The sequence below is a fragment of the Durio zibethinus genome, chromosome 19 (genome assembly GCF_047325235.1).
Source record: "Durio zibethinus cultivar Kanyao isolate XHJ-2024 chromosome 19, ASM4732523v1, whole genome shotgun sequence".
Taxonomy (NCBI): domain Eukaryota; kingdom Viridiplantae; phylum Streptophyta; class Magnoliopsida; order Malvales; family Malvaceae; genus Durio; species Durio zibethinus.
The window spans coordinates 17,050,766-17,070,703 of NC_143180.1; the positions used below are offsets into that span (position 1 = coordinate 17,050,766).

A 19,938-nucleotide genomic window follows, 5' to 3' on the forward strand; every position below is an offset into this window, starting at 1 on the left:
AGTTTTCATATTTTTCATTACATTCAAAATGATAGCAAAAACTTTCAACTATGCTAACAAATATAATATCTAAAATAAATAACATCATCATACTTAAGAAACATAAAATAACATCCAAAACATAACAAAATATTTTTTTAACTTTTTAGAAACTGATGTTAACAAATTATCCATAACAAAATGTTCCAAGGCATCCAGATCTTAAAATTCTTTAACTTTGATTTTGTAGAGTTTTAGATTTGATCTTTTTTTTTCTTCGTAACAAATTATCTTTCATATTTTATATTAAATACAAAGTATATTAGACATCTTAATATAATAATAAAATGTAAAGTATAAAGTTAAAGTTACACTTTCTAAACATCTTGACATACCTTGACAAATTCATTTGATTTATTGTCATTTTCATTCACAGGTAAAGTTACATTTTTAAATACATGGCTAAAAGTGGCAAAAAGTGTCTTAGTTGATTTTGTTATTGCCTTGGAAATGCTAATTAAACTTTGGCTTCTAAAATTAGGCTACCATTTTATGAACAATGTGATTAAAATTTTATAACTACTTATAAATATAAAAGAAAATACAAGTAATAACATATATATACTTGCATTAGGTATTTGCATACGTATCTTCTCATTTAATATAAATTTTCAATTTTTGAATTGTCTTTTTCTCACTTTTTGAATGCATTAATATTATTAATGTTACCAACAACTGTTATTTGAAACTTTGTTGCTATTGGTTGTTGAGGTTGTTGACATTGCTAGCCTTTTGATACTTTTTCTGATGAGTCAAATGATTGTGTTAAACTTTTATCTTTCAAACTACTTGAACTGATTTATCTAATTTTAGAGTTTTGAGATGGTTGTATATATTTACATATGCTAATATCTTGTAACAAAATAATTAACATTATTAAAAATAGCAAATTTATAAAAATATCTAATAAGTTGTTAAAAGAAAAACTTCAATTACTTAAAAAGTTGATCCAATATTTTGATGATTCTTATGCAATAAATTCAACAATTGTTTATTGTGGTTAAAATCTATTTTCAAGGGCTTGTGCATAGTCCACATTTGCAATAGCTTCATTGGAAGTCATATTTGACAAAAAAATGTAATTAATAAATAATGCATTTGCAACCCTTTACATAAACACAAGATATACATTAAAGTTACTTACATTTTAATTATTTTTGTTCAAACACTCTTTGGAGATGTATCGAAGGTGAAAATAATTTTTACATCTCATCTTTTTCCATTTTCTTAATAGCTTGTATCCACTTCTATCACCATTTTCTTTTTCTTTTTTTTTTTTTTACGTACTATGCATTTTTCTAAAAATTTAAGGGTCAATAATATCTTTATATCTTCTTAAATTTTATCACCTAAAACTAATGACAATACACAATTAAATAATTTTTCATGTTTTTTTTTCTTGTAAGCATTTATGACATAATACTTAACCATTTTATTCCTAAATAATACCATATATATTGGATGTGAGCGTGGGTAACTAATAAATTTTATGACCTACAAGTGCATTTCTAGTACTTAATATCAATAAAAAAACGTTCTCATTATGTAACACATTGTATCCTTTTTTACTATTCCATCTTATATAATAATAAGCATTAAATTCTTTACTTTCTTTAATCTTTTCATATTTTAAAATGCAACAAACTATTCCATTTAGCATATTTTCTCTTACAGTTAACTATTTTATTCATAACGTAATGCCTAATTACTTTCATCATAAAAATAATAGACATATGTCTAACCCTTATAACAACAACATTAAAAGGCCTTAGCAAAATTGTTATCTACCATATCAAAATGGCATCTAGTAAAAAAAGTCATAAACCAATATTGAAAGTTTATGTTCAACATGTTTACTAGAATTCAACTTTTCAAAGTACTAATCTGCCATTATATAAGCCTACTCCTAGCATGTAACATATTTATAAATAAGCATGTGTATAATTATATAACTTATTAAGCTCATACACTAATCTATCATTAATATTTTTTTAACCTAAATCTGACTTTACTATAAACAGTCAAATTAATGTTAACTTTTAACACCTCATTAGTAAATTTTTGTATCTCAAGCAATTTTAACTTAAAAATGATTTTTAATTTACTAAGCCAATGTTGTCTTACATATTTATAATAGCTTTGGAGTTTGAAAAAGTAATGAAACATTAATGCTCACTAAAAAAGTTTTTACCTTAAACAGACCATCATTATTATCCTTTAAAGCATAAATTAGAAATGGTTATTGCTTTACCTTAAACCTATCTCTAACCTTTTTTTTTTTTAATTTTTAAGTAACTTAAAATCAAATCTCTTACCCACAATATACCTATCTAAAGCATCTTTGAACAATTTGGTACTTGCAAATACCATTCCAAGTCAAATCTATGAACTTAATTTAAATGATTAAAGAAAAAGTTCTTACTTTATTTGTATTCTACATTGCCCTCATCACCATTCTCATAACTACAAATATCAAAGGAATCTAAATACTTGATGAATCTAAATTTTACAGCATTTCATAAGCCATTCTAAAGTTAAAATCATTAAGTTTATCTTGATCTTAGCCAAATTCTATTCATTTTTACTTTTAATGTACTTAAATGCTCATTTTGATGAAAAATATGGAAGAAGATGAAAATTAGCTAAAAAAGTACAATTCAAACAAATATGATGCACTATTGAACATTTGAAGATACATGCAAGACATTAAGTCAATGGATGAGGTCAAATCGATAATTTCATTAATTTCAAGATTATTGTGCTTATGGTGGTACTTATACACATAGTTATACTCTTCGATGAAATAACATTCTATCTATGTGGCATGTGACATGGTTAAAAGATGTGCATGTATGCACATAAAATGGTGCTAAGTTAAGAGAAATTTAAATTCAAAAAAGTCATATACTATCATGTAAGCTAGGTGTAGTCAAGTAAGATTATGAAGTTTGAGAAAGGTTCAGCCATGCATGTTTCATGCAAGAACAAGTAAAAAATCAATCAAAAAGTAAACTAGTTTTGAAACAAGTCAAATGCCAACACAAAAAAGTTTTTCAAGCAAAAAAAAGCTAGGAAACCCTATGCAATCCATTCAAATTAGTAAATCCCCCTACCTCTCTCATATCTCATTCAATTTCAAATGAAATGACTAGGATATCATGGCCAAATAAGAAAGAAAGCACTAACAAAAAGCAAAGAATTGGACACAGAAGTTAACACATAGGATGTTGAAAGCAAAAAGGATTCTTAGTTAGCATTTTCATCCCATAAAATTAAAAAGTTTTTAAATTATGAAGGAGTTTATGATAGTTTAAAATTATCTAAGTTTATTCCATTTTCATCCCATTTTTACTAAAAATAGAAGTGTATAGCTAGGGAAGAAACACACATCTCTACACTTACGTTCTTCATTCTCTCTTAGGCACCATTTTTACTATTTTCTTAACAAAAGTTTCTTTTTGTATTCAATTTGGGTGATAGCCCAACCAAAATCTTTTCAAGTCTTATTTAATTCTTTTTTGAAGAAATTCAAGAGAATTTTATTTATGAATTCTTAGGAAACTTTCTAGAGTATAAGAGTATACATATAGCTAAAATATCAAATCTAGTAAATCCAATGATATCCTAGAAATAATAATAAATCACTTAAAAATCCTCTAACAATAAATGAAAATTACTAAGTAAAAATTTGGTCAATGAACCAAATCCCTTTTATTAGGAAACAACCAAAATACTAGATGAATGAAACCTAACCAAATCTAGTTAGGATTTCACACTCCCCCTCAAGTTGGGTGGTAGATATCAATTATACCCAACTTAGACTTCAAATTCTCAAAATTGTCATGATTAAGAGCCTTGTTGAAGAGTCAGCTGTCTGATGTTTTGTTGGGATGTAGATCAATTTTACTATGCCTTCTTCAATCTTTTTTTTTTATGAAGTGATGATTAATCTCTACATATTTAGTTTGATCATGATGAATTTAGTTTTTACCAAGGTTAATAGTTGTTTTATTATCATAAAACAATTTTATTGAATTCCTAATTGACTTCTTTAGTTCTTGTAGCATTCACTCAAGCCAAATTTCTTCACAAATCCCATAAGATATAATCTTAAATTTAGGTTTATCACTATTTAGAGCTACCACTACTTGTTTCTTGCTCATTTAGGTGACTAAGTTACCCCACATATATGCACAATATCATGTAATTGACCTTCAACCTATCACAGAACCAGCCCAATTTACATTTGAGAAAATCTTTATATCTATATTTAGTATTTTTTTTGAAATGTAACCCATTGCTTGAATTTTTTTCAAGTATTAAAGGATTCAGTATACTATCTCCTTTATGTATGTCTTTATAAAATTATTCATAAATCTACTTATGATACTTACAAAGAAGCCACTGTTAGGTCTAATGTGTGCTAAAAAAATTAATTTTCTCACAAGTCTCTGATATCAATAATTTTTCAAATGCCATTCTTTTTTAGTGCTTGCATTTCTTCCATTACCGCATCTTTCCAATTTGATTGTTCAAGTGCTTCTTGGATGGTATTTGATATATAAATATCAATTAATAATGTAACTAGTGCTCAATAAGTAAGAAACAACCTTTCACAGGAAATAAAATTACTAATAGGGTGTTGAGTAATGATTTCACACCTTTTTCTTATAGCAATGAACTAATCAAGATCACTAGAAAAATCATTAGAGATACGTTCAGTAATTGTGTTACCTATATAAATTTCAAAAGTCCTTAGAGTTGGATGAGAATCATGGTTCTATATTGGAATGTACAAGTCCCTATCTTCTTTTAAAATTTTGATCTCCTTAAGTATACAATCATTTCCTTAGCTTTTATCTCCTGCAACGTTGCAAGAGATTTTGGAGACTTAAGATGACTAGTTGACTAAGAAAAAGAAGAAAAATTATTTGAAATAAAAATTTTAATTGGCAAACAATTAGAAGGAGGATCAGATGATGGCTCAATCTCTCAAAGTTGATATTCCCTAAAACTCTCTCTTTTAAATATCGATTTTCGGATAAAATGGCTAATTATAAAAAAAGGTGACATCCACAAAAATGTAAAACTTTCTGGTAGTTGGTGAATAACATTTGTAGCCTTTTTGGTTAGGTGAATAGCCAAGAAATATACACTTGAGCGATCCAAGGTCTAGTTTATTGTGTTATTGTTGGTGTATATAAATAATGATAGTACATCTAAACATTTTGATTGGTATGAAAGAAATGATTTAAACATGAGGGTAGGTTTTGAAAAGTGTTTGACAGGTGGTTTAAAATTTTAGTACTTAAGAAGGCATCCTATTTATAAAAAAGGCTGCTATCAAGATTGCCTCTCCCAACAAATGTTTTAAGATATGAGAAGCTAGCATAATAGATCTTGCAACTTTCATTAGGTGTTTTTTTTTTTTTTTTGCTTAAGAACTCTATTTTGTTGAGGCATTTTAGTACATGAGCTCGGATGAATAATTTTTTAATCTAACAAGTAAGACTTAAAAACTAAATGATAGTATTCTTGCCCATTATCTATTTTAAATACCTGAATTTTTGCTTGAAATTAAGTTCGCACCATTTTGTTGAAATTTTGAAATATTTAACTAACTTTTAACTTATCTTCCATGAGAAATAGTCATGTAACTCTAGTGTGATCATCAATAAAAGTAACAAACTATCTATAGTCTGCAATATTGTTAACCTTTGATAGTTCTTAAACATTACTATAGATCATAGAAAAAAGATGAGTTGATTTGTATGGTTGACTTAGATATGAATTGCAAGTGTTTGAAAAATTAACAAATTTTACATTGATAAGACTTAAAACCTTTATTGAATAAATCAAGAAACAATTTTTTGAGATACAAGAAATTTAGATATCTTAAACGATAATGCCATAACGTGATTGTATTTTATTTACTCACAGTAGAAGATAAAATCGAACAAGCACTCTTCCATGATTGTTTTTTAGATTCTTCATCTCTAAAAAGATAAAGTCCAACACATATCTTAGCATTGCCAATCTTCTTTCCCAAATCTAAGCCCTAAAGTTCACATATGTGAGAAAGAAATTCAGTAACACAATTAAGATCTCTTGTAATTTTACTAATAGATAAAAGGTTGCAATCTAAATTAGAGACATGAAAAACAAAGTCAAGTATTATATCCTTTGAAATAATGATTGAACATGTCCTAGCTACCTGAGAGAATGATCCATCTACTATTCCAACTGTGAGATTTTCTAAACATGGATTATATTCATGAAACATCGATGTATCACTAGTCATGTAGTCTGATGCTCCTAAATCAATAATCTAAGATCTTGATTTTTCACTTTGCACAAATAAAGTATTGATAGAGTTACCTTTTTGTGTAATAGATACTATTCTTACAACTGATCCAATATTTTAAAAAGATTACTAAATAATTTTTTGAAGGAGTTCTAATTGTTCTTTACTGAACGGGCTTGATTATAAGGGTGTTGAAGTTATCTTGGTGACGGTAAAATTTTTACGACTCTCAATTTCAAGTAGAACGTGATTTGTAGTCAGTAAGTTTCCCATGGATTTGCCAACAACTTTTTTTATGTGTGTCCTACCTTCTAACAGTGGTCACACCAAGGTTAGTTACCTTTCTTCTGTCAATTTTTACCATATTGGTAAGATTTTAGTCCTCGTACAGTAATGGTTGAATTTTTTGTCTCTTGTGGATTGTGTGATGTCTCTAGCATCACTTTCATTATACTCTTTTCTTAGCGGACCTCAGAAAAATTTCTCAGATGTTGGGTAATGGCTTGACGCTAAGAATTCTACCACGAACATCATCAAGGCTCTTGTTTAGGTCAAATAAAAACTTATAAACTTGATCTTTCTCCACTATTTTCTTATATTAATAATTGGCTATCATCAAGGTACTTTCATGCTATTTCTTCAAAGATATCTAATTACTGTCAATAAAAGTTAAAAAATTAAAATATTCTGTGATAGAGGAATCTCTTTACGGCAAGTCATTTACAGTGTTTTTTATCTCAAATATTGCAGACATATTATCTATGTTGGGGTAAGTTTCTTTCGCAGCATCCCAAATCTGCTTGATAGTTTTGTAGTACATGAAATTCTCACCAATCTTGTTGACCATAGAATTGATCAACTACAACATTAACATGCTATTCGCGAATTCTAGGTTCAATACTTCGGGTCATCCTTACTAAATAAAATAGCTATTCTTATGAGATAATCTTCCTTACCTTTTCCACAAACAAACAACATCACTAATTGAGACCATTAGATGAAGTTTTATCGATTAAGTTTGTGACCACTGATAGGTAAAACAAAGAGCTAAACACACTTGTGCTGCTACTGGCCATGACGGTAGATAGAAAGAAAATAATATATATATATATATAGGTTTTGATGATTTAAGATGAATGCCCTGATAACATAAAGAAATTCATGAAAATTTTATTTATGAATTCTTAAGAAATTTTCTAAAGTACAAGAGTAGCTAAAACATCAAATCTGACAAATTCTATGATATTTTAAATATAATAGCAAATCACCTAAAAATCCTCTAACAATAAATGAAAACTACCAAGTAAGAATTTGGTTAATAAACAAAATCCCTTTTATTTAGGAAATAACCAAAATACTAAATGAATGACACCTAATCAAATTTGGTTAGGAATCGATTTTTCATATTTTTTTTAAAAAAAATTCAAGATATTTGAGTATTCTTTTCTTTCTTGCAAGAGTTCCAATTCAATCTTTCTTTAAGTTGCTACTTTAATTTCTTTTAAACACTTTTTAATTTCGACTTGTTCATGCACTAATAATTTTTCTTATAAAATGTTAAGTTCATTCTTCAAGTACATTTGACATTTTTTTCTTTCATTATTGCTTTGATACAATAGCCTATTTGGCTTACATTATTGTTTTAATATAATAGCCTATTCAGCTTACATTATTTAAGTTACTTTTCACTTTAAGTTCGATTTAATAGTCTTATTAGCTTCAGCTCATGCTTTTAAATTTCTCATGCACTTTTAGTCTATTTTCAACCTAATTTGTTATAGTTTTCCTTAAGCACTAAAATATTTTTCTACCATTTTCTGAATATAAAAAAAATACAATATCGATTATTGACAATCTTCTTCTTTTCATCTATAATCCTCAAGTGAATGATATTTTTTTCATTAATTATATTACTTGATTATGTTGGGCACTTGCAAGTATTCAATTAGCAGTAATTAAGTTTTTAGCACCATTATTGAAGATTATTTCGATGAAAGAAAACCAATATCAATACCAAACTTTTTCTTTGTAATTCGTAATTTATTTTATTTCCATTTATAAACTGTTAATCTTTTGTTTGTATACATACATCTAGAAGTGTTGATTTAGCTCTTTTTGACCAATAAATCATAAAAACTTTAAAAAGATTAAAGAAAAGACAATCGACCACTTCTAGTACTTTTATGGCAAAGTAAAGAGAAGGTCAGAAAACATTGAAAGATTATGCCCACCCACAACTAAGTGGTTTCTAACCTTCAATAAGAAGGCCTGCGATTTAAGTCAACAACTTCGAAATCAAACCATTTATCATCCAAATGATCCAAAGTGTTGTATAGTTCAAAGGCTTATAAAACAATGATCTTAACTTTCATCTTTCTAGTTTTCTTGAATTGTGTGATACTTTTAAGCACACGGTGCTTCCAATAATGTAATTAGACTAAGGTTTTTTCATTTTCTCTTAGCAAAAAGGTAAAAAACTAGTTAGCTTCTCTTTCACTGGGCTCCACAACAATTTGGAACAATTTAATGCAAAAAATTTCTAGCCAAGTTCTTCCTACTACTAGCTGAGACAGTGAAAATGAATAATAACATCACTACATTCCAACAGCTAAATGGAAAGACCTTTTATGATGCTTGAGAAAAAAAGTTGTTCATATCATGGTTTGCCTAAATGAATGTAGGTTTAGATTTTTTACAATGAACTAGCAACTCAAATTAGAACCACCATTAACTTGACTATAAGAATAGCCTTGATGAGTAAGTCCATAGACGATGCTTATAAGTTGATTGAAGAAATAGCGATAAATAATTATCAGTAGGTAATAAAAATAAAGATTTCAAAGAAAACTACTAAAGTTTATAAGCTTGATACCTTGACCATTTTAGCACATCAACTAACAACCTTACCTAAAAAGGTAGAAGCCTTGGAACCTAGTCCATTATAACTTCAGTCTAAGCCACCTAAAACCTTTTCTTCTTACTTATGAAATATGTGGAAGAACCCACTAAACCGATAAATGTCTAGGTAGAACTAATATCATCCAATATGTTGCCCTATCTAAGCAATAATATAACACATACAACAACACCTATAATCCAAGGAGAAAAAACATTCTAACTTTTCTTGGAAAAAAACTCTAATCCCTTATAACATCTTGGTTTCCACCAAGCATAACTACAATTATCACATCAAGAAAAGAAACCATCCATTGAAGAACTCTTCACTAAAATCCTGTAAAATCAGACCATAACCATCCAAAATCAAGTTCCTTCTATCAAGAACCTAAAAATTTAAATAAATCAACTAGCCAATGCCTTAACTAACCACCTTATAGGAACTTTTCCCAGCAACATAAAAGACAATGTAAAAAAGAATGCAATGCCATCTTCTCTTATGAGGTTGAGATAATATACTACTTTAAAGATGATATGGATGAACCTATAATAGTGAACATACTTTGAAAAAAAAATCAAAAAATGAAGAAACGAAAAATAGCCAAGTGAAGCAGAAGAGACCTTAAAAAAGAAGAGCTTGCACAAAAGAAAGATAGCATGGCTTAGGTAAAAAAAAAAAAAAAAAAAAGGTGAAGGTTAAAGATCTCAAAATCCAAGTTCAAATGGTAAAGGCAGAAGTTAAAAAAAGAGAGAAAAAAGTCAAGAGAATGAGAATAACTTTAAGGATGGCTACGTTAAAGAGACCAACATTTGATACGGCTTTAAAATTACCAAAGCCTAAATGTAAGGAACTATTAAAAAAGTTGAAAAAAATTACACTTACTGATAAGTGTAATAGCACACTAAACGAAGTTTTGTCTACTAAACTAGAAAACTCAATGAGTTTTAGCATTCCATGTTTTATTAGTCATTAATTTTTTAAAAAGCATTACGTAATTTAGGGTCAAGCATAAATTTAATGCAACTTGGAGTAGGAGAGTTGAAATCTCCAACATTTAGCATTTGATTTACAAATAGATCTTGCAAGCACAGTAAGGAGTGGTAGAAAATATCTTGCTAAAAGTTGATAAGTATGCATTTTTTGTGAATTTTATAGTATTTGATATGAATGATAGAAAAACCTTTATCTTTCTAGGTGGACTAGTTTTAGCAATCTCTAAGGCCTTAATTATTGTTTTCAATTATAAGGTAATACTGAGATTTAAAAATAAAAGGATTACCTTCAAGACTAGATGTTAAGGAATCATTAGGAATATGGTTAAGATACAAGGAATGTTTCACATAAAAGAGAAAAGAAAAGAAAAATTAGTCTATAAGAATCTATTTCAAGACCAATTAGGAAAAAACCAATTCAAAAGTCCAAGTTTAAAAACACAGTCAACCTATATTATTCCAACTAAAAAGAAATAGAAAGTGAGGACACAACCAAAAAAAGGGTAAACATGAATGAAGTCTTGTAATTAGTCTAGCTATAGATTATAATTAAAGTGCTATTTGAGAAGCAACCTAAGGTTTTACATTTTTTTTCTTATTATTTTCTTTATGCATCAAGATAGGTATGCTTTGATTTGTTTCTTTGTTTTTATTTTATAAGAATGAAAAGAAATTGAAGAAATTAAATAAGCTTGGAAATTCAACCATGAGAACATAGATAAATGAGTCTTTCTTTTCTTTAGCAATTAATCACTTTATTCATACACATTAAGGACAATGTGTGATTTAAGTGTGGGGAGAAAAATATTGAAATTTTGTGAAAAGTTTTTTCAAAACTTTTTACTAAAAATTATTTTGTTCTAAGCTTAAATGAATATGATTTAAGTTATTATGATGCTTTCTTAGTCATTTTTTCAAAAAATCCAACACGATTGTCTTTCAATATAATTTTTAAAAAATATAAATATAGTAAAAACATAGGATAACCTATTGAGCATGATTCTTTTATAATGCTAATTTTCCCAATTATAAGTACTTTAGTCTAAATCTTTGAAATACATGAATCTTATGCGAGTATGTAATTACATAAATATTTGAAGCATGGGCTTACTTTAAAATTTGCTCAATCATCTCTTACAGTGAAAATCTTATACTGAATTTAATTAAAAAAATGATCTATGCCATATTTGGATAGTTTGAGTCTTTCAAACCTGCCCTTGTATGATTTATATTTAATCATCCTTTTTTTTGTTTTTCACCTACATAGTTTAACCTAGCCTTTTTCTCGATACTTATTTATTTTTTCACTATAGTCATTTTGCTTAATAGAAAATATTTACAAGTGGGAGGAAAAGAAGAACTAGTAAATAAAACAAAATTTTATGGCAAAGCAAAAGTTGTCCAAAAAAAAGAAACAGAAAAAATGAAAAACACTTAAGATAGCCAAATACCAAGCAAATATTATGTGATAAGGTGACATTACATTTAGGTAACATGTGATGTAGCATATGACATGGTCAAAATATATGCATGTTTAAGCCATACAAGCTAGGTTCGATCAAGTAAGATTTTGAAGCTTAAAGAAGGTTCAATCATACATGTTTCATGCAAGAACAAGATAAAAATTAACCAAAAAATAAAAAAAAAATTTGAAGTAAATCAAATCTCAATTCAAAAGAGTATTTCATACAAAGAAAAGCTAGAAAAATCCAATGCAATCCATTCAAATTAGCCAAATCTCCTTTTGTCTCACATATCTCATTCAAATTTAAATGAAATGATTAGGATATCATGGCTAAATAAGTAAAAAAAAAACCAACAAAAAACAAGGAATTGGCCTCACAAGCTATTACATAGAATGTTGAAAGCAAGAGGAACTTCCAATTACATTTTCATCCATTAAACTTAGAAACTTTTTGAAAAAACTTATGATGGTTCAAAATTTTTTAAGGTCATCCCCCTTTCACCCCATTATCACTATAAGTAAAGGTGCCTAGCTAAAGGAGAAACACACATCTCTACATTTCTTTTTTTCATTCTCTCTTAAATGTCAACTTTGGTATTTAATTAACAAAAATTTCTTTTTGTATTTGGTTTGAGGTGACAGCCCAACCAAAATCTTTTGAAGTTTTGTTTAATTCTTTTTTTAGTAAAATTCAAGTTGTTTAAGTGTTTTTTTTTTCTTGCAAGAATTTCAATCCGAACTTTCTTCAAGTTGCTACTTTAATTTCTTTTAAATACTTTTTCATTTCAGCTTGTTCATGCAATGACTATTTTCCTTCCAAAATGTTATGTTCATTCTTTAAGCACATTCAACATTTCTTTCTTTCATGCATATTCAATTATTTTGATACAATAGCCTATTTAGCTTACATTATTTCTTTGATACAATACTCTATTAAATTTACAATATTTAAGTTACTTCTCACTTCAAGTTTGATTTAATAGTCTTATTAGCTTTAATTTATGCTTTTATTTTTCTCATGCACTCTTAGTCTATTTTTGCTCTAATTTGTTATAGTTTTACTCAAGCACTTCCTAAAACATCTTTCTACCATCTTCCAAATATGAAGAAAAAAAGTACAATTTTAGTAGTTAATAGTTTTCTTCATAAAACATCTATATACTTGATGGAATGATACTTTCTCATTACTTATATACTTAATTAAAATCTATGCACTTGCAGGAATTCAATTAGCAACAATCGTAACCTTAACTTTTTCTTGTCTTGCAATCTTTTTTTTATATATATATATATTTCATTCAATGACTCTCTCTACGCATCAATCTCTTGTGGGACATCACCAGATCTAAAACTTCTATTCTTCATTTTCTATCTAAACTTATTATATTGTACTTTTATTTCCTTTGTCCCATCATTCTTATTATTTAACACCCATTTATCCTCCATAAACTTTTTTTCATCATAACTATCTAATTTATCCTTACAATCCCCATCATTTTTAAGTCATTGTCTTTGTCATCATTTTCTAAGTCATCATCTTCTCTATGACATCTACCCATATGATCATCATACGTATCATTATTTGTTGGATCATATTTTGTTGAAGCATCATTTACAACACTCTATGGTACACCACCTACCGCATTCAATTCAACATTTGGTAGATTTGGGTCACTTGGCAAATTTGGGTTATTTGGCAAATTTGGAGGTATATAAAGAAATTATATTACTTCTGATATAGAAACTTCATGCTTTACATAAATAAATAATTGTCTTACACTTGTAATTGGTTTATCACACTAACAAATTATGCATTATCATAAACTACCTTAAGACTATTATCTAACTCATATCTAGGTTCAACATAAGAAAAGAATTTCACAAATACATAACCAACTTCTTTAACCATGTCAATCAACATTTCATAAGACAAAAAGTCAAGATCAATATTCCATTTAAACATATTCTTTTCCACATAGACTAAATTGAGGTTCTTTAAAAATTTTCACCTATATACATAAATAATTCATACTATACTTAACCCATACTCTTGTTGCAACAAAAAAGTTTAATAAAAATTGATATATTATTAAACACTAACACTATTGTTGCAATAGTACAGGCAAATATATTAAAACTGGGTTTCAAAGGTCAAAAAGAATAAAAGTAACACAATACAACATCATACAACATCCAAAAATTAATTAAAGTTAAAGATTTACATTTAACTTCTAGCATAATATTAAAAAACAAAAAAAAAAAGACTTAAACATTAAACCTTTTTTTAATAAAAAATACATCACATCACGCAAAACAATATGAACAATACATTAAAATACAACTTGCAACCTTTCAAAGAAATATATAAAACAACTCAAAACATATCTCTCAGTTTGTAGGAACCAATATCAAACAAACTAATATGTTAAAAGAAAAAAACCTAAATCCCAAATCAAACAAACCAAATAAATCACCCTAACCCAAATACATATAATGTATATTCTCAATTAAGTTTATAGGATCCAACTTGAATATGATAGAAAAGGTAAATCAAATTCTCTCAATTTTGCATCAAGTACCAATTTCACACCAATTTGAATGTTCTATGATTCAAACCCTAACCCACAATCTATCCTCACTTCGAGGCCAAAATCATCAATCAAATAACATCTCACCCAACAACCTTCAAACTTTAATTTAAGTTCAAGTTTTTTTTACTCTACTTCTCTCGATAATTTTTAAAGTAATAAATTTTTTTGAACCAAAAGTTAAAAGACTATACGAATTTACAATGATATGTTAAAAAAAAGCTCACGCGCTCTTTTTTTTTAGTTTGTTTTCCTTAATTTATGGCATAGACTTTTTTATAACAAACAGTAGCTTCTAACTGTTAGTAATTATCGTATCATAAAATTTGTGTTAGCGATGATGTGAATAATAAAACTTAAATTCAGATATTGATGTGAGAATTTAATTTTTTAGATAACAAAAAGTATAAAATATAAAGGACATTTTTATATTTAACCCTTTTGAGAAAATGTTATGTTGATAAAATATTGGCAGTTTTAGCTTAACTTCAAACTTGGTAAAATAGCCTTGATGCACGAATTAACAAACTCATCCTACATTAATGATTATTGATTATTGCAACAGAATTCCAAACTAGTAAACAAACCGTATGAAAACTATCACACACAAGTTCATCAGTTTATGCTTTGTTTTACTTGAGAATAAAATAAGTTTATGCTTTTTTCTACTTAAGAATAAAAGAAGTTTAAGATGCTAAGATTTAAATTTCAAACACACTAAATATCATCATTTAAAAGTAACTGCATAAACCAACTAAACTAATTTTCAAATTCTATCCCTTGATTTTTTTTTCTACTGAAGTGTGTGTATTAGTGTATCATCTATATCCTCCTACTCATAAGCTTTTACAATCCTGTTGAACTGAAATGGAAAGTGGCATAACGGCTTTATGCTAACAGGAGAGACCACACACACTTTTGTTCATAATCACCATAAAACAACCAGAATGTTACATCCAAATATGTCATAAACATGCATTGTCCAAGTATTACCCAAAAAAAAAAAAATGCGAGGAAATGGCAAGAGCTCATAACTTCTCCTCAAGTCTCTCAGATTCGGAATAAAGATAGGGTAAAATGCCTACTTCAACACACTTTGCTGCCTGCCATCAGGAATTGCAATCAAAACCACAGGTTTTGAAGGTCTAACAAAGGGAACATCACATCTGAAGTAGCCTTTCCTCTCCAGCTGCAATATCTCTCCTTGCTTTAAATTGCGCATGTTGGAATCTCCAATTGCTGCTGTCTCCTTTTTTGTACATGGGTTTAGTACATCTAGGAAATCCTCTCCTTCTTCCAGCTGCATCCACAATAAATAAATGTAAAGCCCTAAAATCCTTCAGACTAAAACACCATCCGCTTTTACTATCAGATCATCCTGGGCTAACAATGAACTACAGCATATAATACTCCCTTTCATGGGAAACCACGGTGAAAATCCCACATTTATGCAGAAAAAGTAAACTTAAGAATTTTGGGTTCAAATTCTAGCACAAAATTCACATTGTTAAAATTGTCAACAAGTACCAATAACCATAACATTAGTTTCTGCAACATTTGCAAATAATTTATGATACTGCAAAGTTCATTGCATACGTGACATTACAAATAGTTATACATGTTCGATGGCATCAATGAATGCTTAAACATAATCCTCTATGGTTTTTAGGATAGAAGTGGAAGAGAAACAATCCTGAGAGGATGTTATAGCGATCAAATTATCAGCCAGTAGTCAATACTAATTTTAAATCTGCAGGAGCACATGAAGATAGCATTCCAGTATTTAGTTTGTGCCAATAATTAATTTTAAAAAAAGACAAAATTGCACAAACAGTCTAGATGTAAGTTAATAGTAGAAATATACCTTCTTCTTTGTTATTAGATAGTCAAACTCCAATAAGGAAAGGTTAACAAGTTCACTTGTTTCTGCTAGCCACGTGAGCTTCAATTTTGTTGTCTTGACAGATCCTTCAAGATGCAAAACACCTACCAACTGGGTTATTTTTCCATCCTGGTCCTTAATAATTTCTTTCACAATGGCATTTCCCCAATCCATTAAGGTTACCTCCTCATCAACCGAGATGCACTCTCCATCAGCATAGTCTATCCATATCCTCCTCGTGTATGTAGTTGCCTTCTCTCCAGCACCATCATATTTCTTATGCCTTGGGATAATGCGAACAAATGGCTTATCAGGACCATTATTTAAGGTCAATAACAACCGTCGTTCTTCAATGACTGCTGTATGCCTAGGGCAAACAGGATCAACGATCTTCTTATTAATAGTCCAAAGTTTGTCCCATTCCATAAGATTGAGATTTTTCGATGCCCCCTGGAACAAAAGGATGGAAAATATTAATACTCAATGAAATCAAAGCCGATATTCTAAAGCAAACTACAATACTTCACAGAACATTCAGTCAGACAATATGAACGAAGCTATTAGGATTTAGGAGAACAAATGCAGATGCTAAATAGTAAGAGAAGATGAGGCAGGTGTATTAAAGGCAGTCTAAGCTAGCCTATAGCAAGGAAATAATCAATCATAGGCTTTGGATTGTGTTTAGGTTAACAGTTATGAAAACTTACCTGTTCCAAAATAAATTGTATCAAGGCTTCTATTTTCAGACCTCGCCGAACAATTCCTTGGACAGTTGGGAAACGGGGATCATCCCATCCATCTACTTTACCATTTTGCACAAACCAGAGCAGCTTACGCTTACTTAGAAGCGTATATACCATATTCAATCGACTGAACTCATATATGTGTACCTTTCGCATTCCCATATCCTCCTGAATCTTATAATATTGAGCATTGCGATCGTGATACTCACTAGATCTTAGTGCATGTGTTATACCTTCTTCAGCATCAACAAATGGACAAGCAAAATCATAAGTTGGGTACAACTTGTACTTGGATCCAATTCGATGGTGGGGAACTGGATTGCAGCGGTAGTACACTGGATCCCTAAGAGATTTATTTGGGTCTTGCATGTCCAACTTCCCACGAAGGCAGCACTGCAAGCCTCTTTCAGAGCCAGCAATCATTTCCTTCCACAACCTCAAATTCTCCTCAACAGAGTTGCTCCTACATTTTGATTCAATGCCATCCATCCTTTCTTTCTGCATTTGCTCACGTGGTGTATCATCCACATAGGCTTTCCCTTCTTGTATCAACTTTTCAGCCATATCCATCAACTTTGGGAAGTAATCAGAAGTATAGGTGATCTCCTTATACTTGACACCCAATGTCTCAACATCTTTTATAAGATTCTCTACAAACTCATTGCTTTCTTTGGTGGGATTTGTATCATCAAAGCGCAAAATCACTTCACCTTGGTACCGTTCAGCAAAGTATTGATTTAACAAGGCTGCTTTAGAGTGCCCTATGTGAAGATAACCACTTGGTTCAGGAGCAAATCTCAATCGCACCTTTCCCATCTCGGCATAAGGAAGATCTATTTCAGATGAAGGCTTGCTACCTAATTTCACCTTATCAGAACTATTCCCATTCACACTCTTTTGCTCTTTTGGTGTAGCTGCTACAGGCTTTCCCAATCCTTTTTTGCCAACATACAAAGCAGTGACTTCCTTCAAGGCATCACTGTATTCTGCAGAAACAGAATTGTACCAGCGAACAAGGTTTGGGTATTTGTTTGACTTCCTCATGCTTTCCCATCTTATACCAGTTCCTACAGAGCATAAAATATTTGTTACATGTGCATAGATGGAAAGCATGGAGAGATTACCTTGAGCAAAAATGAAGTTTTAGAATAATGGTATACAAGATAAAATCATTTATGGGGCTAGTCAGCTAAGCCACCTTCCAAAAGAAAAATAATAAGAAATAAATGTGGCAGACCATTCACGGTTCGTGGCCAGTGAATTAACAGTGAAATAAGCTGAGGCATACATAAGAATAGGCAAAAAGTTGGATGATCCAAATGGTATCAAAATATAATAAAAAGGATGAGTTTTGAGGTTTACCTGCAAGACCTGACCAGATAGCTATGTCAGCAATGGAGAAATAATGAGAAACAAAACAGGTACGTTTCTCCAAATATGCATCCATGTAACCGCAAGCATTCTCAAGTTCAGCACCACATGAAATGGTAGGAGCATACTCCAGCCACTCATCAATCTGGGAAAGCGAAAGAAAAGATATTATTGTTGTGAAGCACCATAGACACAGCTCAAAAGAACGATTTATTTTTCAAATAAAACCGAAAAATCTTGGGGGAAAACGTAAAAGATGCAGCGAATTAAAGAAACATACCTTGGCAACATGGAAAGCATTGTCGCCGTAGAAATTAGGAATGGCAGCAACACGACCAATGTAACGAAGAATTACATAGTTTCCATGCAATTTGAGCCTATTTATTACACAGAAACAGAAAGGGTTAATTTTTTTTTAAAAAAAGAAACCCTAAAACATAAAATTGAATTAAAACTAAGAAGAAGGAAGCTCAAAAAAAAGTACCCATTTGAGAAAGACAAAGTGGGAGAAGCAGCAGAGGAAGTCTCAGTAGGTAAAGGGATTCCCGCAATCTTAGCGGCGGCAATGACGGAAAGTGGAGGGCTATCCGGTGGAAATGATAATAGCTTCAACTCTCCTTCCTTCATATTTAAAGGACAACACCTGCAATCAAGAACAAGAATTTCTATTTATACAGAGGAGAAAACGAATCTATAATTGTAAAACCCACGCTACAGCCTGAACCTTGGATTCTTATTTTTATTTTTATAATAATAAAATAACATTGATTCGATGGTGGATTATTCCTATAATGAGAAAAATAGAAAAGAATATAAAGCAATTACCAGATCCGATTATGCTCTTAGTAAAAGAACCCAAAACCTTCCAAACTCCTTGATTGGAGATCCAGGTCCACAGGCATCAACAGACGCTTGAGCGACAGTGGTAGCTGCGCCGAACGTCAATTGACACCAAAAAAAAAGGGAAAAAGGGAGAAGGAAGAAGGGAAGAACAGAGACGAAAAGCTAGAAAACCTATAACGGAGGAAGAAGGAGGAGAAGGAAAGAGAAAACGGCGGCGGCGACTACGAGTTTGGGTCTTGAGGGAGGGGCTGCAGAACAGAGAAGAAAATGAAAAAACGAATATTAGATGCTCAATGGTTAGCCCTTTCAACCTTTTTTAGGTTCATTATTTTATTTTTATTCTCTTTTCTTTTATTTTTATTTTTTTTATTTAATTTTAAGAAAACGAAAGAACGAAAAGAAAAGCTTTTGAGACGAATATTAGATGCTCAATGGTTAGCCCTTTCAACCTTTTTTAGGTTCATTATTTTATTTTTATTCTTTTTTCTTTTTTTTTTATCTTTTTTATTTAATTTTAAAAAAACGAAAGAACGAAAAGAAAAGCTTTTGAGACGAATATTAGATGCTCAATGGTTAGCCCTTTTAACCTTTTTTAGGTTCATTATTTTATTTTTATTTTTTTTATTTTTTTATCTTTTTTATTTAATTTTTTCATTTTCATTTTTTTATTTTCATGAATAAATATTTCAATAAAAATTAAAAAAATTGTAGAACATGTGAATTAGGTTAATCTAATTTTTTTTATTTATTTCATTTTTTTATACATAAATAAATAAATTTATTATTTAAATATATTTTTAAAATCAGTTCAATCA

General features: G+C 29.6%; 1 protein-coding gene across 1 annotated transcript; it reads right to left on the reverse strand.

Moving 5' to 3' along the window:
* Positions 1-15,188: 15,188 nt before the first annotated feature.
* Positions 15,189-19,431, reverse strand: LOC111310436 (Glutamyl/glutaminyl-tRNA synthetase, class Ic). Its single transcript, XM_022909898.2, has 7 exons — positions 19,106-19,431; positions 18,765-18,923; positions 18,561-18,657; positions 18,272-18,425; positions 16,874-17,976; positions 16,149-16,616; positions 15,189-15,584 (listed from the first exon to the last, which is right to left on the reverse strand). Exons 2-7 carry the CDS (start codon positions 18,905-18,907, stop codon positions 15,366-15,368), a joined length of 2,184 nt encoding a protein of 727 aa, XP_022765633.2. The 5' UTR covers positions 18,908-18,923; positions 19,106-19,431; the 3' UTR covers positions 15,189-15,365.
* Positions 19,432-19,938: the final 507 nt, after the last annotated feature.

What these genes read in the sequence shown, in the direction of transcription:
- LOC111310436 (XM_022909898.2), bottom strand. Translation starts at nt 18,907, where the DNA reads ATGAAGGAAGGAGAGTTGAAGCTATTATCATTTCCACCGGATAGCCCT. An exon ending in ACTTTGTCTTTCTCAAATGG is followed by an intron (nt 18,658 to 18,764) that starts GTACTTTTTTTT and finishes TGTAATAAATAG; the next exon opens with GCTCAAATTGCATGGAAACT. An exon ending in ATGCTTTCCATGTTGCCAAG is followed by an intron (nt 18,426 to 18,560) that starts GTATGTTTCTTT and finishes TCGCTTTCCCAG; the next exon opens with ATTGATGAGTGGCTGGAGTA.